Source organism: Polypterus senegalus, chromosome 1, assembly GCF_016835505.1.
Source record: "Polypterus senegalus isolate Bchr_013 chromosome 1, ASM1683550v1, whole genome shotgun sequence".
Taxonomy (NCBI): Eukaryota; Metazoa; Chordata; class Cladistia; order Polypteriformes; family Polypteridae; genus Polypterus; species Polypterus senegalus.
Genome location: NC_053154.1, coordinates 30969767 through 30989274, shown reverse-complemented (window position 1 = coordinate 30989274; position 19508 = coordinate 30969767). Strand labels below are relative to the sequence as shown.

The following is a 19508-nucleotide window of genomic DNA, read 5'->3' as shown; positions in this document are numbered from 1 at the left end:
TTAGCTGATGCTCTAAAAATATAATCATTGAAAAGACATCCAGGATGCTGGCCTAAGAAACAGAGTTTCAGGGAAAAAAAGCCATATCTGAAACTAGCAAATAAAAAGAAAAGGGGTAAACTGGACAAATGAACACTGACATTGGACAGAAGATTACTGAAAAGCATATTATGGTCAGCTTCCTGGAGATGTCTTTTCTCAGACACTGATATTTGGGGAAGAAGCTCACTGAGGCCCTGTAAGATATTTGTTTCTCAAACTACATACTCTGACGTCCTTATCCTCTCATCCAGTTGTGTATCTGAGTTGTCTTCTTCTTTTACTATCCTGGTTAGATCCAAATTGCCCTCTTCTCTCAAGATAGAAGTAAACACATTAGTATGAAATCTTCTGTTTTTTGAAAATCTGTGGTATGGATAGGAAGGCTAATACCTTGTAATTGAAGTGAATAGAATAACAGGTTTTATCAGTTCTAATGCAATTACAAAGATTTCTCTAATAACCAATTAGCATTTAAGATGAATGATTAAGGTTGAGCTTAAGGAGTTGACCATTAGGACACTGAAGGAATGCCTGTTGAAATGTTTATGTGAAAAATAAATTAAAAAGCAGTCATTTCAAGCAGTAATAGCCATTAGGTATCAATTTCTGTCAAAAACATGAACATTTCTGGGCGTGTTAGTACTGTATGTATAACAGGTCTATAATTCAAAAGCTGTTGACATCAGAGTGTGTTCCGTTTTAGTTCACAAGAGCGTTTTCCAGAAGTGACATTTTCAACAATATATTAGTAAAATTCCATGTGTTGGGGACATTGTGATCATACTACTGGATGACTTCACATGTTTGATTATGTGACACAAGCAACATTAGATTTTTCATGGATGTTTTGCAGTTTCTGTTGTCCAGTGTTGGTCGCCATAGATTTATATCTATCAGAAACCTTTTTCCTATCTCAGTTATGCATGAAAACACAAGATTACATTTTTTCTTAGTCATTACAAGTAACATATAAAAATATGTATAATTTTTGGATAGCCTATTCCTTATTAAATTATTTCTTCTTAAGTAAATGGAGAGATGGAATAATAGATGTTACAAATATTAGAAGTTAGTAGAGTGGGTATCACCTATTACTTTAAAATTAGTTCATCAGTTGGAATGCTAGATTCCTTGCAAGTATATTAGAAAGTTTTTCTTCACACAGAGAATGATGGTTGTTACCAAGTAGTGCAGTACACGGTACTAGATGGGGATCTTTATTTGATTATTTGTGTGGAAGACAGGTGAATAAAGGATGTAAAAGTTATATTGAGTTGAATGGCTTATTTTCATATTTTCCTATTTAAATGTGTATTTAAAAATTATTAATTGGGGAAAACAGATCATTTTATTTTGATTATTTTCATTATTTTCTTCAAAGGGCATTCCCACTAGTAGTACCACTAGGACTTTGAGCATGGGAAAGGCACTATATAAATAAAATGTACTATTAGTAGTGGTAATTGTGTTGAGGAACTTGTGAAAATAAGAGATATGTTTATTCAAATGCAGTTGTGAGTGCATAAAGGTGTTTGTGGCACCAACTTGTATGTTTGTGCCTTAAATGGCAAACTCTGCTTCAAAAAAACACAGCAAAGTAGGGCGTTTTTGTAATTCTCCTTTCTTAATTGTGTACCTTTTTATTTCTTTCTAGGCTGAAACTTATATCTTCCACAAGAGTCAGTTCACCAGTGACTTGTCTTGCCCAAGGTCCAAAATTGATTGGTGGCTGTGCTGATGGAACTCTTATATCCATTCCTTTCCATGAAAAATTCACTACTGAGTAATGATTTGTTTCAGTTTTTGTTATTTATGTTCTCTTACATGGCTTGTTTTAATTACTTTGTGAAAATATGGACAATAAGAGTAAGTGATTTGAAGCTGTGATAAATGCTTTCAGTTGATTTTAGTAACAATTGTAGTTTCCAGTTTCTCCATAACAAGACTGAACAAAGGGAAACCTGGGGTGAGCCTTTGATTGAACGACTAGTTGCACAGAAAATATGTAGCCAGTACCACAATAGTATATAGAAAGCCGAAAACCTTAATGAATGATAGTTGTGCACTATTTTGTGTCAGTGAAACACAAAAGAGAAGAAATATGTGAATGCTTTAAATCAACTAATAGACAATATTGCTATCTTTTGATATGGAAGTAAAACATGTTTGTATCACAGTGTATTAGTGTACAATACATAAAAAACAAACATTATTTTTTTATTTAATCCACAAAGCTGGGAAAATGAGCATCATATTATTGGATTCCTGCCAAAAACTAAGAAGAACATCATCATTGCTGCTGAAGTTGAAGGAATGCTTGACATTAAATTAATAGTAAGTCTCATTTTCTACTTTCTCGTTTTTTTTAAATATGTAAAAATCTTATTTAACATTGATTAACTTAGAAATACACAGAACAGCATTTGAAGCAGTGAATAAAATATTGTAGCCAATTGTCAGGCTAAGTAAAAAAATAAACCAATGGTATCCCTAAAGTACTGGAAAATAGTTATTAAATTTAATGGAAAAATTGCACCAAGGTGGTGTGGCTTTTTGACATTGGCCTTGATTAGATTCCTGGCCTGATGAGAAGCCCTGTGAAGTTTGCCAATTCTTGTCAGGTTCATGAACCTTTTCTCTACGTACTTACATTTCTTTCATCATCCTAAAAACTTGCATTTTGGGTAAATCAACAAATAAACTGTTGTAGTATAAGTATAAGAGAATGTGGATTGGTGGCCTATATACATTTGGTTTCTACTTTGAACCTTATCTTCATCACTACATCCTATTAACTGTGAAAAGAAAAAAGATCTGGTTCATTAAAGGAGAGGTAAAAATAAAACCACTTATTATTTTGATATACAAGATTAAGTCTTCTGTTCTTTGCAAATGTCTTTGTTTTATTTTAAACTAGCTGAAATGCCCAGCGTTGTCCGGGAGGAAAATTAAAGTGTTTTTTTTTTTTTTTAGTTGTTTGAGAAAAACATAATAAAAAAAAAAAAACAACTTTAAAAATAAATTAACAAACAAAGACTCACTAATGTCCTTGTCTTGCGGTCTTGTATGTACAGTGGTGTGAAAAACTATTTGTCCCCTTCCTGATTTCTTATTCTTTTGCATGTTTGTCACACAAAATGTTTCTGATCATCAGACACATTTAACCATTAGTCAAATATAACACAAGTAAACACAAAATGCAGTTTTTTAAATGATGGTTTTATTATTTAGGGAGAAAAAATCCAAACCTACATGGCCCTGTGTGAAAAAGTAATTGCCCCCTTGTTAAAAAATAACCTAACTGTGGTGTATCACACCTGAGTTCAATTTCCGTAGCCACCCCCAGGTCTGATTACTGCCACACCTGTTTCAATCAAGAAATCACTTAAATAGGAGCTGCCTGACACAGAGAAGTAGACCAAAAGCACCTCAAAAGCTAGACATCATGCCAAGATCCAAAGAAATTCAGGAACAAATGAGAACAGAAGTAATTGAGATCTATCAGTCTGGTAAAGGTTATAAAGCCATTTCTAAAGCTTTGGGACTCCAGCAAACCACAGTGAGAGCCATTATCCACAAATGGCAAAAACATGGAACAGTGGTGAACCTTCCCAGGAGTGGCCGGCTGACCAAAATTACCCCAAGAGCGCAGAGACGACTCATCCGAGAGGTCACAAAAGACCCAAGGACAACGTCTAAAGAACTGCAGGCCTCACTTGCCTCAATTAAGGTCAGTGTTCACGACTCCACCATAAGAAAGAGACTGGGCAAAAACAGCCTGCATGGCAGATTTCCAAGACGCAAACCACTGTTAAGCAAAAGAACATTAGGGCTCATCTCAATTTTGCTAAGAAACATCTCAATGATTGCCAAGACTTTTGGGAAAATACCTTGTGGACTGATGAGACAAAAGTTGAACTTTTGGAAGGCAAATGTCCCATTACATCTGGCGAAAAGGAACACAGCATTTCAGAAAAAGAACATCATACCAACAGTAAAATATGGTGGTGGTAGTGTGATGGTCTGGGGTTGTTTTGCTGCTTCAGGACCTGGAAGGCTTGCTGTGATAGATGGAACCATGAATTCTACTGTCTACCAAAAAATCCTGAAGGAGAATGTCCGGCCATCTGTTCGTCAAGTCAAGCTGAAGCGATCTTGGGTGCTGCAACAGGACAATGACCCAAAACACACCAGCAAATCCACCTCTGAATGGCTGAAGAAAAACAAAATGAAGACTTTGGAGTGGCCTAGTCAAAGTCCTGACCTGAATCCAATTGAGATGCTATGGCATGACCTTAAAAAGGCGGTTCATGCTAGAAAACCCTCAAATAAAGCTGAATTACAACAATTCTGCAAAGATGAGTGGGCCAAAATTCCTCCAGAGCGCTGTAAAAGACTCATTGCAAGTTATCGCAAACGCTTGATTGCAGTTATTGCTGCTAAGGGTGGCCCAACCAGTTATTAGGTTCAGGGGGCAATTACTTTTTCACACAGGGCCATGTAGGTTTGGATTTTTTCTCCCTAAATAATAAAAACCATCATTTAAAAACTGCATTTTGTGTTTACTTGTGTTATATTTGACTAATGGTTAAATGTGTTTGATGATCAGAAACATTTTGTGTGACAAACATGCAAAAGAATAAGAAATCAGGAAGGGGCAAATAGTTTTTCACACCACTGTATGTTATCATCCAGTTGATGCTCGGAACCGGCCAACTTTATTTAATTTCAAAAGCAACAGAGGTGTGGTGGCACTCAAACTTAAAGAATGCTGGCAGTCACCTGCTATATACTAACTGTGTAAGCCCTTATTGTTAAAAGCACGGGATCCTACAAAGTATTGAAATCAACAGAACTACTCTGGGCATCTCTCTGCTATGAGGATTCATGTTGCTGACGTGCTGGCATCGTTTGTGCATTAGCAGCTAAGCGACCGTCTTTCTTAGGATGTTTCCTTTTGCCGGTGTGCTGGCCTTGCTTACGTATCCTCGAAGCTGGAGCCTTCACCCCGACTCTACATCTCACTTCTGCACTGGACAGACACACTTGCATGCGTAAAACTGTATTTAATTTCAAAAGCAACAGGGGTGTGGTGGCGCTCAAACATAAAGAATGCAGGCAGTGCCTGTTATATACTAACTGTGTAAGCCCGTGTTGTTAAAAGCACGGGATCCTAAAAAGTATTGAAATTGTCAGAACTACTCTGGGCATCTCTCTGCTATGAGGATTCATGTTGCCGACGTGCTCGCATCATTTGTGCATTAGCAGCTAAGCGACTGTCTTTCTTAGGATGTTTCTTTTTGCCGGTGTGCTGGCCTTGCTTGCATATCCTCGGAGCGGGATCCCTCACTCCAACTCTACATCTCACTTCTGCACCAGACAGACACACACACACACACACACTTGCACGCATAGAACTCCATTTAATTTCAAAAGCAACAGGGGTGGTGGTGGTGCTCAAACATAATGAATGCTGGCAGTCACCTCCAGCTCGCCCTTTGGTGGTCATCCGAGTGTCAACTGAATGATAACATGCATACAAGACCATTAAGATCACCCCCCACCCTACCAAGAAGGGGGGATGGGTTAGGGCTGATTTCACCCTACAGTATTTTTAGTTGACCATTGAGAAACATTTGTACCAAGTTTCATGAAAATCGCTCCAGCCGTTTAGATGTGATTCTGGAACATACATACACACATTGACTTATATATATATATATATATATATATATATATATATATATATATGTATATATATATATATATATATATATATACATATATACATATATACATATATACATATATACATACATATATATATATATATATATATATATATATATATATATATATATATATATATATATTCTGTGTGTATATAGATTGCTTTCCTGGTTCCATTTGCACAAGTAATATTTACCCTTGCGTTCTTAAGGAGGCTAGAGAGTACATATATAAAATCTTGAATTATTAAGGATAAGATTGAGCAGCACATGGCAAGCACAGGAATTTTTCTAAACAGTCAGTATGGGTTTAGAAGAGGGAGGTTATGTTTTACTAACATGCTGGAATTCCATGAGGAAGCAACAAAAGGATACGATCAAAGTGGAGCTTATGATATTAGTTATCTTAACTTTCAGAAAGCATTTGATTAGGTGCCACATGAGAGGTTGGGCATCAAACTCAAAGAAGTGGGGAGTTCAGGGTGATTTTTGTAGATGGGTATAGAATTGACTCAGACACAGGAATCAGAGGGATATGGTGCAAGGAACCTCATCAGAATTGGCTGACATTAAGAATGGTGTTCCACTTAATTTGGAATCCGTTATAACATTACAGGAGGACTTGGATAGCATACAGGCTTGGGCAGATTTGTGGCAAATAAAATTTAATGTCAGTAAATATAAAGTATTACACATAGCGGTCTGAAAATTGAGAGTACACCTTATGTTAAGGATTTAGGAGTCGTAGTGGACTCTACACTGTCATCTTCCAGACAGTGTTCAGAAGCCATTAAAGAAGGCAAACAGAATGTTGTGCAGAGTACACGTCCAATGAGGGTTTGCTTGAGCTTTATAACAAACTGGTGAGGCCTCATCTAGTGTACTGTGTGCAGTTTTGGTCTTCATGCTACAAAAAGGATATAGCAGTGCTAGAAAAGGTCCAGAGAAGAGTGACTAGGCTGATTCCAGAGCTACAGGGGATGTATTATGAGGAAAGTTTAAAAGAGCTGAGCCTTTTCAGTTTAAGCAAAAGAAGATTAAGAGGTGACATGATTGAAGTGTTTAAAATTATGAAGGGAATTACTCCAGTGGATCGAGACGGTGACTTAAAAATGAGTTCATCAAGAACACGGGGACACAGCTGGAAACTTATGAAGCGTAAATTTCACAAAAACTTTAGGAGGTTTTTCTTTACATAGAAAACTATAGACACTTGAAATACATAGGGTGTTAGGCAGTAAGATTTTTTTTAGGGATTTTCAAAATTAGACTAGAATTTAGTGGAGAGTACTGACCAGCTTTCTTGGGCAGAATGGCCTGTTCTTGTCTAGATTGTTCAAATGTATTATCTGTACAGATGAAGCGAGGGATTGCACTCCTGTTTGTTTAACTCTTTCAGGGCAGATGTCGACTTTTGTCTAAATTCAGGGGTAGAGTACGTTAATCAGCAGTAAACGGCAACAAAAGTTGTTGTTACATTTTAGTTTGACTCACTTTGCTAGAAGGAAATGAGCTTTGTTGATTTGACCTCAATTTCCTGTGCGTGCACAAGTAGCAAAGAGCAAACAACCTCTAAAATGGCATCAACTTCTGGTGAGAGACCAAGGAAAATGAGCAAAGTAAACTTCTCTGTGGATGACCTTTTGCGTATTATCACTGAATTGCACTCTGACTTGTCCGACTCTGATTTTGATGCAAGTGATCTTGAGGTAGAAATCGAAAATGAAAGTGAGGTACCAGCATCAGCTGATTGGTCCCCGGTTGATCATAGTGCTGAACGCGTTCGTGTAGCTGATGCACCTACAGCAAAGTTTTCCTGGGAGATCTGCCACTTATGATGACAAGAGGTACAAACCAGATGGCTTCGCACTGCCACTGCCAACACCACCCACTGTGCATTCCTGTTAGCCATCGAACCACCCCATACAGCTGCCAGAGACGGCAAACAGGCACCGACAGCTGCCACAACACGCAGCAGCAGACATTTTATGTTGATTTATGTGTGAAACTGTTGTTTTGTGTGCCTTTCAGAGTTGTTTGGAAAAAATATTCAGCCCTCAGAGAGTTAATAATAGTAAAATACTATAACCTTATGAAACCTGCTTAATCCAATTTAGAGTTCACTGAAAAACATACATCACTGGGCAAATCTGGAGTTGCCAATTAATACAAACCATACCATCTTTGGGTTGTGCAAAGAAAACTGAAGTACATGGAAGAAAACACATGGAGTCCAAGGGAGAATTGAGAAACTGGGCACTGGATCCAATTCCAGAACCCTAGATCAGTAAAGACTCAGTGCTTACCTATGCCCTGTTAAGAAAACAGTTAATTCAAGTTTGAACTCAAATGTGTTTATAAACCATCAGGAAATAACAGACAAATCTTGATTTGCAGTAGGTTCCGTGTCCATTAATTACATAAACAAGGTTTTCCAATCCTTCTGCGCTGAATATTAGCTCGCTCACAATTATGCCATACCACTGCGCAGCCTAATAAAAAAAAGTTGTATTTTAATGTACATAGAAATACAGGTTTTGTTTTACTCAGGTGAGAGCTTTAACAAGAAAGGAAAATCCAACGTAACGTCTTCTATTAAAATGAAGGAACTACTCTTTTTCGGTGTAAAACCCTATAGAGGTGTTGCTGACATGTGTCCTCTTACCAGTATGTCTTCCTTGTTGCTTCCATCTCTCTCCTTTTTAATTAATTCTCTTTATTTTATTGTCACCACCCTGTTAAGATTCACATGCATCTAGCTAAAGCCAACATGTTAGACACATTTTGTTGTTGAAATTTTCAACACAGTCTATTGGCAAATAGTTTTCTTCTTTATTATATGATATTTGCTTTACTGTGATTAGTGCACATTTTAGTATTTTCTCTGATGTATTTCACTAGTATAAATAAAAAATACATTTTGTATCTCTGTATACTTGCTTCTGGTCCTGGTGTTCCTAAATAATTTTTTTTATCTAAATATTACAATTTCAGGATTTTGAAAACTTGACGCTGCAAGTTTCAAAGAAAAACAAGGAAGTGCTCTCCTTGGAAGGAAACTCTTGGATTACATGTGTTGCATCATTTGAAAGTATGTCTTTAATAAAACCTGCATTTTCAAATGTTTGATTGACTGCACATGCACTTTGGTACTAACCATTTTTAAAATCCATAACAAGCTATAGACCCTACTTAATTAATCAAGCAATCTTTATTTTGTAACATCAGCCATCTTACCAGCTTATCCAGTAGACAGTTGCTGAAAGACAATGGCAGCAGCATTGGGCAGAAGGCATCAGCTAACCCTGGAAGGGATGCCTGCCCGTTCAAAGCCAAAAATACCATAGAAGGGTTTAAAAGGCATTGTTGCCAAATGAAAGTAATGCCACAAATAACACACCTAAACAATATTTAAAAGAAATTCCAAAGATAATTTCTGAAACGAAAAAACAGTGTTTAGAAGCGTCAGCTAGTTAATCAGCGTTCCAATGGATAAAAATGGTTAGAGTTTAAATCTGTATTTATGTCCCCTCAAACCACTTGTTGCCTGTAGATATTTATACGTTGCTTGGACATGCAGGTACACATTTTACTGTACTCTAGTCTGAACATGTGACGATATAACTACTTATACGGCTACTAGATGAGAAATTTTAGAACTTGGAAAATTTCACTACCATTAAATGCTTCACCACTTCAAGTGTTGTCCACAGTCGACAGGTTGACTATCATATGTCTCCATTGATGTCTTTGCTCTGCCAGCCATTTTATGTGACTGTAGTAAACCGTGTTACACCATTAGGTAATGTCATCAATTCAGCTTGTTAGTGGCTAACCCCCTGTTTAAACGCTGCTATCCTCTTGATGGCCTGTTTTGTTGTAGGTCCACGTTTCACATCCATAACTTACTTTTGAGAATTACATAACACTACAATAATCTCTTCTTCCAGCCCATATTCATGTTTCCTCCTCTTAATTTCTTTTGTTTCCAAAAAGCATCCTGGGTTATTCCAGTTTTAGTTTATATATCCTTTTTACACCTACCATCATTTTGTATTCTATCTTCCAAGATACTTGTAACTATCTACCTGTTCATTATGTATTACATTTATTATTTCCATTTATTATTACAGTTGCAGCTGTGTACTGTTTCTTAGGTGATTACAATGACTTTGTTTTTCTTTATGTTGGTTTTCTTGAACTATCCTCTCAATCGTCTGTTGTAAGTTCTTTTTATTTTCTTCTAGTTGGCATGGGTGTCAAACTCCAGGCCTGGAGGGCCACAGGGGCTACAGGTTTTCATTCTAACCCTTTACCTAATCAGTGACCTGTTTTCACTGCTAATTAACTCCTTTCCGCTTCATTTTAACTAGTCTTATTTTTAAGGATTCAGTCCTCTGAATTTATTCCTTTCTTCATTAAATGACAGCCAAACAGAAATGAGACATGAAACGAGCCAACAGATGACCAGCTAAACTGGGATTTCAGACTCCAGCTAATTTTACTGCAACTAGTTTCTTAATGAGCGGCCGATTCTTACTGTTAATTAAACTCATTATTTAATTCCATGGCTTATTGCTGCTCTCATTCTGCCATAGTAGACATTTCCAAAACTGTTGATTTTTCTGTTTTTTCTAAGAACACCATCAAGATGTTTTAGTGACCTGAGAAATCAACCTTACCGAGACACCTTTCTTTATTTTTAGATATTGTGTGGTGGGCACAGGTGAGCTGGTTGTGTGGCGGCGTGTTTTGTGTCTCGTTATTGTTTGGCTGCTAATTAAGGAAAAAGAGACAACTAGGGGGCCTAAGTCAAGTTACTTAAAATTAAGGCAAAAGAAGTTAATTAGCAACAAAAACTGGTCACTAATGAAGAAGATGTTAGAATGAAAACCTGCAGCCACTGGGACCCTCCAGGACCGAAGTTCGACACCCATGCAGTAGGGTGATGTCATCTGCCTATCTTATGTTGTTTATGTTATATTCACCTATATTTAATCCCTTTGTTTCTTCCAATAACTCGGTTACCATGATTTTATTGTATATATTAAAAAGTACTGGTAATAGTGCACATCCTTGTCTCACTCCTCTTCTGATTTTGAAGAGACACATTGCATCTTCCTTGGTGGGAACACATGCTTGCCCATTTCAGTACAAGTTCTCTTTGAATCTCCTTTTTACTTATGGTAATCCAACTTTCTGCAAAACTTCCATTAATTTATTGTGTCTTCCTTTGTCAAAGGCTTTCTGGTAATTGATAAGGCACATTTGTATTTTGTTCTTGATATCCGTGAATCTTTTGTATGTTATATGTAGTTAGAAAATTGCCTCCCTCATACCTTTCCCTTTTGTGAAGCCCATTAGACTTTTTGTGAGGTTTCTTTTCCCAATTGGTGTAGTCCTATTTTTGAAATGGATCAGTATTTTCAAGGCATGCGAGATGAGGCTTATTTTGTAGTCATTGCAGTCTGTAGATTTGTTAACTTTCAGCTGTGGTACACCACAGGATGAGCATAAATTCTCACATTTGTGTTTTATTAATTCACATTTACAATGACCTCCAATAAAATCATTAACCCTAAACCACACCTTAAGAATGCACCCTGCAGCCACCAGAACACTTGACTGTGGTAAACAAGAGTTGCTCACCTGTAGACTTCTTCTGGTGTATACTACAAATATACATTGTTGAAAACCAGACCAGAAGACTTGTTTTATTTTCCCTTCTTGTTTTACCCACAAACTATTTTTGGGTGCAATAAGGTTTTTATGCCCCTCAACTGAACCATAGTAGCCCCCTCTGTGAAGTTTTCATCAGACTGTTCATACTGAAATATCCTGCTTCTGTTTTTATATTGACATTTGTCAGTCAGATTTTCCAGAGTTGTTTGTTTTTCTCTAGCATCTCAAATTAATGCATGGACATTGTGTTCATGGAGGTTGCACTTTTGTCTATTTTGACCCACCTGATGTTTTTCTTTCCAGCTTCCATCCAAATCACTTCAGCCTCTGTTACATTTCAGACAACAGTAATTTGAATATTTCTTTATTTCTGACGTTCTACCAAAATCAGTACCTTGTGTGAAAGTCACTGAGGTCTTTTCTTCAGGCCATGGTAGCCAACAAAATGAGAAGTTGAGTCATCCCATTATTTTTACACACAACAACAAGCAGGTTGATCTCATTCACCACGCCTGTGTACATGTACTGGCATTCCATATAATGTATATCCATTATTACGTAACTGTTTACTTAATTATGTTAATTACCTGCCTTGCCTTCTGTTGAAATTAAATATGTTAATGGATCCTATATAGCTAGTGTTTAGGTTGAATTTAATTTAAACTGTAAGCACAAGCAATTCATGAAGCACTATATGTAGTAACTCATTTTAATAGATTTGTTTTCATAAAAAATTACATGAAATTTGTAGTGCTTACAAAACAATCATGCCTATGTGTGATGAAGTGAATAGGGGTCTGTGGCAGTACAGGGGTTTCTATGAAAAAATACAGTTAGGGTGGGCAGGCCTCATGGGTGCAGTAATGCAGGAGGAAAGCTATGTAGCCATGAAGATCTTGATGAGGGATTTTTCAAATTGTGTGTATCGTGCAGGAAGGCAGTTAGCGCAGCTGTTGTTTATCAAGGCTCTGCCAGGTCATTTGGCACACCTACACTTGTGGGGGATAAAAGGGGTCTAAAAGTGAGAGATCAAGAGAGCAAAAAGGAGATTGTGAGGGAAACTGGAGGTAAAAGTTTAGGAAGAGACAAAATAAGAAAAAAATTCAACCTCGAGATATTGATGAATCTTGATTTTGTAAACCTCCGTGAGTCCAAAAATACCATTTTTGGAATTATGTCATTTCTGTGTGTCTATAAAGCCAATAACTCAAAAACGCAATGAGATAAATGAAATTTGGCATGTTCATTATTCATGCAGCTACGGAGTCTGATTTATTCAACTTTACTTTTATAATAGTTGTTTAGTTTGATTTGTTGTTGATGGTTCTTTAATGTACATAATATAAAAATATAATCATTGTCTTGTGGTCTACTGCTCAAATATTCATCCCCATAGCTGAATATATGAGAAAGTCTAGTCTAGGAGGCAACTCCCAATTTTTATTTATTGATGACTGCACTGTACTTTCTGCACATTGCCTGCCTGTTGGAGAATACAATGTACAGTGTGTCCTCGTTGCAGTAGTCCATCCCCGGTTTCATGACTATCGATGTCCCAGGAACAGGGTGATGCCATGGCTGCGGGCACCCCTGGGCATCACACTATGCTGTAATAAAATGAATCAAATATTGTCTTTGTTTTATTTTTTTGTTTTTCCCTAGATTCTTTAACTTGTGGAGATTCAGAAGGATACCTGTGGTACAGAGGTAATTCAAAGGATTCCAAATGGAACAAGATGAAGGTAAATCATTTGGATTTTTAATAAGGACAGAAGCAAGGAGTATTCATTAGTTTATTTACTTGAAAACCGAAAAGCACCAGGTCAACAAACAAAAGTGCATAAAGGAAAATGCAAACTGTAAAAAGGCAGCTAGAACTCAGGCTAAGAAGTAAAATAAAATGTGAAGCAGCAGTAGGAGTCAATAATATCATTTAGCCCCTACAATCACAAAGAAATATTGGTTTTGTTAAGTAATAACTTTGTTTAGTTTTATAACAAAGACTAGTTGAAATAAAACTATTAGAAATGGGTTTATTCTATTTTCTGGTTATATTATACAAACCACCTTAAGTTTTTTCTTCCTGTCTTTCTCTTTGTCATTTTAACAGGTGCACAAAAATAAAGTCAGTGCTTTGAAAATGACAGAAAGTGTGATCATCACAGCATCCTATGACCAAAGTATCAAACTATGGGATTGTAAAACAATGAAACAGGTATTGGCATAGCCTTGCAAAAGCCCAGCAGCTTATTTCTGTGTATATTTTGTTTGGTAGTTAAAAGTTCTGTGGTGGACTGGCGCTCTGCCCGGGGTTTGTTTCCTGCCTTGCGTCCGGTGTTGGCTGGGATTGGCTCCAGCAGACCCCCGTGACCCTGTAGTTAGGATATAGCAGGTTGGATGATGGATGGATGTTAAAAGTTTTAAAAATCAGAACTTGAAAAATTAATGACCTTCCTGGCATATTATCCAATATGGCCCAGGGGCCTGGCAGCAAAAGAAAAGCTTACATTTTTTTAGAGATGTGGCTAAAAAGATGCAGATTGATGTAACTATATTTTTAAAGAAATATTTCAGCCAAAAATTATATTTTCTATATGTTACTAACCCTATGGAGTTTGTAGGGATGGCTAAAAAATATTTTTATTTAATACAATTAAGACAATTTTATAATAGCAAATGATGTGAAAAATGGCCGTAATAAAAAGAAAAAAATATCTTGTGTTACTTGTGTCATATTAAACAATATTTTATTATAAAGCATACATTTTGCATATTTTTTGCTTATGACTGGATAACTGAAATGTGGATTATGTGACACAAGTAACATGAGAATTATTTTTTCCATGTATATATGTAATATCATTTGCCATTATACAACATTAGTCAAAAAAAATATTATTTGTGGCAGGGAGTATTCCTTTAAGAGTGGGTAAAAGCCTAGTGTATTTCCATCCAAAATTTAAAACCCAAGATTATAAAAAAACAAAAACATGATTTAGCTTACAATGACATTAATGGATTTTTATAAATATATAAAAGTATAAGTGATTTAGTTTAGCAAGCTTGAAAAGCAAATCTGTACTTCAATTGAAGCAGTAAATTTGACACATCTACCAAAGAAAAGTTAAATTATTCCTACAAAAGCCTTAGGATTGTGGGAAATAAAGCTGCAAAACAAGCGCGTCTGGGTAAATTAACACTTTGTCTTGTCTCTTGTAGGTGGGTTTGTTTCTCTGTAAAGGACCAGTTTCATGCTTGGAATTGAACCCCAGTCGAGACAGATTGCTGGTGTGTGGAGACATCTTAGGAAATGTTTACTTTATTGAATGGACGGAATGAAGAATATTAATGTTATAGGTACCAATGCACTATTGCCACATATGTACTGAAACACTTAGCGAGTTCAGTTTATTTTGTTGTTTAGTTTGTTAAATTTGGGAGAATAATACAAATACAAACTGAACTGATTTCTGATTTATTGATTTTTTTTTTGTTTGTTTGTTTTTGTTATTTTTATATAATGGAAATGTTAATTAACATGTACAGTAAGTGACCCATGTTGATTCTATGAAATAAATTTGAGGTATGATAGCCATATTACAAAACAAACCAAAGACTTTAACATTGTATGGGTCATATTTAAATTCATGTAGTAAATCAGCATGGTTTCTGGATTAGTTTGATTAATAAAGTTGATCTGGAAAAAAAAACTGTGTGACTTATAAAACAATAACACATCTATTAAAATCAGAGTGACAGAAGAAACATGTTTTACTGTGGTGTGTATGGATATGTGTGAGTGTGTCCAACAATAAACTGCCTTGAGTTGGATAAAATCTTACACCCATTACTGCCCATTAAGGTGGACTCCACCACTACCACCCTCACACTGAATTAAACAGCATCTAGAGGCAGGTCTAGCACCAGTTATAATAGTAATAATACTGTACATTTTATTTATACAACACCTTTCCCATGTTCAAAGAGCGCTTCTGTCTCTTGTTTTCCCCAACCCAAGTGGTGAGACAGACAGACAGACAGACAGTGTTTATCTGTCCCTGAGGGGAAATTAAAACTTTATAGAAACTCAAGAATGTAGTGAGAAGAAGGGGTCTGAGTTGCCACGACAGCTTGAATATTATAATCTTTTTAGTTAGCTAATAAAAGGTGTCCTTTTGCTTGACTTCTCACTACATTCATAATGGCTAACACAGTCCAACACCCCTAGTACTTCAGAAGCTCAAGAAAAAATATAAACATTATAATAAACAAACAACAAGCCCAAACACACATGAGAATTTCTAGCTTGGATAATTAAGACCTGCTGCTGTCGATAACAGAGTTGTAGGTGGTAACACGATGGTCAGATCTATCCAGGTGGGCTACTGGTTTACATTTACCACCATTACCACTTGAACAGAGCAGGTCCAGCTCATTACATCCACAATTATGTCAGCTTGTTTGAAGTTTCTTCCATCCAAAGTTCCCGGGTTGAATTAATCAGTATTCAGAACGTCTCATCGGTAAGAGAGCTGATAGCAGAGAGAATCATTTCTGGAGACGGTAGTGATCTTAAGGCCAGTTCCATACAATTAATCCTAGCACCTGCTGTTGAGGCTTTAAAGGAATATTTCACCTAAAAAACATTTTTCGTGTGTGTTTTACATATGCAGTGAGTTTTGTCACGATGATTGATGTTAATTCTCATGGTTAAGGTATAAGTAATAGAAAAAAAATAATATCAGCAATGGCACAGATTCAGACCTCCCTTTTAATTTTCACTATGATCTCTAATTTTCCAAATCCCAAAATTTTATATTTCTGGACACAAGTGCTGAGGAACTCCAACTTTCCAATTGAGAGTTGCATCCTATCCAGGACTTCACCTTCACAGGCAGTTTAATGCTTTCTCAAACTGAACAATTTCCTTTCATTAAGTCTAATATCACATAATACTGTACATATGATTAAGATACATATTTCCTTACATAATTAACATTTCCTTACTTCTTATGTTGTTCTCTTAACATTTATCACATTGACTAATATCTAAAAAAGCATTTCTTTGTTTAAATAATCAGTTAATTATTTTGGCATATAATAGCGGAGTAATAAAACCACTTGGTTCAAAAGTTCAGTTTTTTGTGTAACACTTGAAGAAAGGACCTGGCTTTTGTAGTTATCCTCATTTTCAGCTCATTGCTTAATTTTCAAAAAGTTATGTCTTTCCACTGCATTATTTGTTTGGTGATATTTTGAGTTGTTCAATTTGTTTCTTGGGCCAAACTTTCACTGCTGAGCCTGGGTTTTTTTTTTTTGTTTTTAAACGGGTTCAGTAAATGGATAGATGAATGTTTTTTTCCCCCGATTTTCCAACAGTTGCTCCCAGTGCCTGCTGATTATGTACGGTCGCACCTACTGAAACCTTATTTTCATTCTTCCTGGTAATATTTACCAAAGCATTTTTTGCAGCGATTATCCTGTGTTTGCCAGATATTTTTCTAGAAATTTTTCATGCAGCAGACTTGGACAAACTATTTTCCCCAGTGTCTCATGATGCTTTGTAGGGCCAAGATGACATCACAAAGCTGTAGCAGCCATGCACAAAACTTACACGCATGAATACTGTAAGCATACATTTTACACATGCGTGAGGTCTCTTATCTTATCGGTACTCCAGCAGATTTGCACCCCACATGCATTTGAGGAGTAAACTAGATGACTGTAATGAGACTTTTAAGAAAATACAGTTTGGTTTGTCAATCAAGAGAAGAACAATAAGACCACCAGGAAAATACCACTAGAGAGATATCCAAACTGACAATAAGAGACTTGCATGCAGTTTTCAAGAGATCATCAGCAATATCTGGATCAATGAAAAAATTCCATTAGACTTTAAAAATGTAAGCACTGTCACCACCTTCAAGAGTGCTAAGAAATCTCAGAGTGAAAAGTGCCTTGACTTCACCCTGCTGCCCACCACTAGTAACACTTACGATTGCGTGTTCTTGATTTTATTTCCTACTTCCTCAAGAAATCTTTCTTGATTAGAAGTGAAGATATACAAAGTATGTATCAACCTATATGCTAGATATAACTCTCTTCAAATTCCAACACAAGTACTGTATTTCTTGTATTGTAAATCATCAATCTATTTAATGATTTAAACTGAAGAATGGGCGTGGATGAATTCTGGTTTTGCCAGAACCTTTTTTGTCAATTGGTTAAAATGCAAACAGAATGAAATGTTTCATGGGGGTATGTGCTAACATTTAAAAAATCCAAAGGATATTATATATATGAACTTAATTAAAAAGATATGAAATACAAATATTAAAGATATATTAATGTCAAACATTGAAGTATATAAACACTTGACACCTGAGTAGTTTAAGTAAATACAGTATCTATTAAAATGATATAAAATATGGTGTTATACAATGAAGAAAATAAAATTCCATACAATTAAATCGAACTTAACAAAACAAATTATAAGTTCAACTTGATTTTATGGATTGCTATTTTCTTCAAATAACATTTATAAAAAGAATAAATATAACAGCGCCCTGCAGTGGACTGGTGCCCTGCCCAGGATTTGTTTCCTGCCTTGCGCCCTGCGTTGGCTGGGATTGGCTCCAGCAGACCCCTGTGACCCTGTAGTTAGGATATAGTGGGATGGATGGAATAAATATAACAGTAAAATAAGAAGAAAAGGAGGGCTAATTTTAAATTAAACTTCTCAAACAGATAGGATTATTTCAGAGTGTGATTAAATTTCATGATATTAAAGAATACTTTTTTTTTTTTTTTAAATAAAAACTGGAGGAAATTTTAGAAATCTACATTTGTGTATTTAGGATTAAAATATTGTTGATCAAAAATGAACTCTCTTGTCCTTGATAAGAAAACCACATTTAATATTTTCTAACTGGAATGTTGATACTATTTGTGCACAAACCCATTTGTTCACAGAACCCCAAAACCTTTCTACTACTTTACAGTAAAAGAATATATGGTTTGTATTTTCTATATTATTACAATAAAAACAATTATTACAATCTAAATTACATTTCAACCTTATAAATTAATTAGAAGGACATTTATCAGGGGTACTCAACTCTGACCCTGGAGGTCTGCAGTAGAACCTATTTATTTACTGCTAAATCAAGTTGTTTTTAATCTTAATTTTAGTTAACTCATTTGCTATGTTTCAGAACCCTTAATTGCCAAGTTTAATTTTAAACAGCTTCATTTTGGTTTTAATTGTCACCTGATTTCTTAACCAGCCATCAGTTAACAATGAGGTTGCAAATGACAAAGAAGCCAGCAGCTCTTCTGCTAACGTGCATGCATCATAAAGTATCTGTGTTAATAACGTCTCTCTATTATAAAACAAAATCTTGAGACGAGACTGTTGCTAAGAGATTTTTTCAAGTCCCGCCCTCCTCTCAACTATATTCAACCATGCCTATGGTTCTCTCGCATCTCATTCATATGAATGCTTTTGTCAGACTCAGTTCCTGCACTCTCAGCTCTTATAAATTTTTATGTTTTCCTCACTTTAAGTTCCCAATAAAAGAAGACTTACTATGTCCAAATCTTATTGAAGAATTTCATCCTGAAGGGTTATCAACAGAAGAAATGAGTACACGGGCAGTCCTAGCACCGAGAAACAATGAAGTCAAAAGAATTGACGCAAAAATTGTTGATTGGTTACACAGCAAATTGGCTGAATGCATATCAATACACTGTGCTGTCAAACAATTCTGGCATGTAAAATTTTAACAGGCGACAATGAAGGTAATGTAGTAAATCTTCTGCGAATAACATTAGACACCAAATGAGATCTTGATATGCAATTCGTATTAAAACGTTTACAGTTTCCCATTAGAATAGCTTTTGCTATGACAATTATCAAATCATAGGGACAAACATTCGAAAAAGTGTTGATTATTTATTAGAGAGAAAGAAACGATATTCACTCACGGGCAGTTATACGTTGCATTGACATGATGTAAGAACAAACAGAATCAAAATTCAATGCGATATTGAAGA

The 19508-nt window shown here is 35.8% G+C and overlaps 1 protein-coding gene across 4 annotated transcripts in view; it reads left to right on the top strand.

The window, feature by feature from the left end:
* Positions 1 to 15218, top strand: part of tep1 (telomerase-associated protein 1) — a 156932-nt gene extending 141714 nt beyond the window's left edge. For all 4 annotated transcript variants that reach the window (XM_039745513.1, XM_039745490.1, XM_039745498.1 and 1 more), the window contains exons 50-55: positions 1697 to 1825; positions 2277 to 2376; positions 8766 to 8862; positions 13116 to 13195; positions 13564 to 13668; positions 14673 to 15218. In XM_039745513.1, coding sequence (XP_039601447.1) covers positions 1697 to 1825; positions 2277 to 2376; positions 8766 to 8862; positions 13116 to 13195; positions 13564 to 13668; positions 14673 to 14792 — 631 coding nt within the window. In that variant the 3' untranslated portion in view covers positions 14793 to 15218. The remainder of the gene's footprint in view (positions 1 to 1696; positions 1826 to 2276; positions 2377 to 8765; positions 8863 to 13115; positions 13196 to 13563; positions 13669 to 14672) is intronic.
* The last annotated feature ends 4290 nt before the right edge of the window (positions 15219 to 19508 follow it).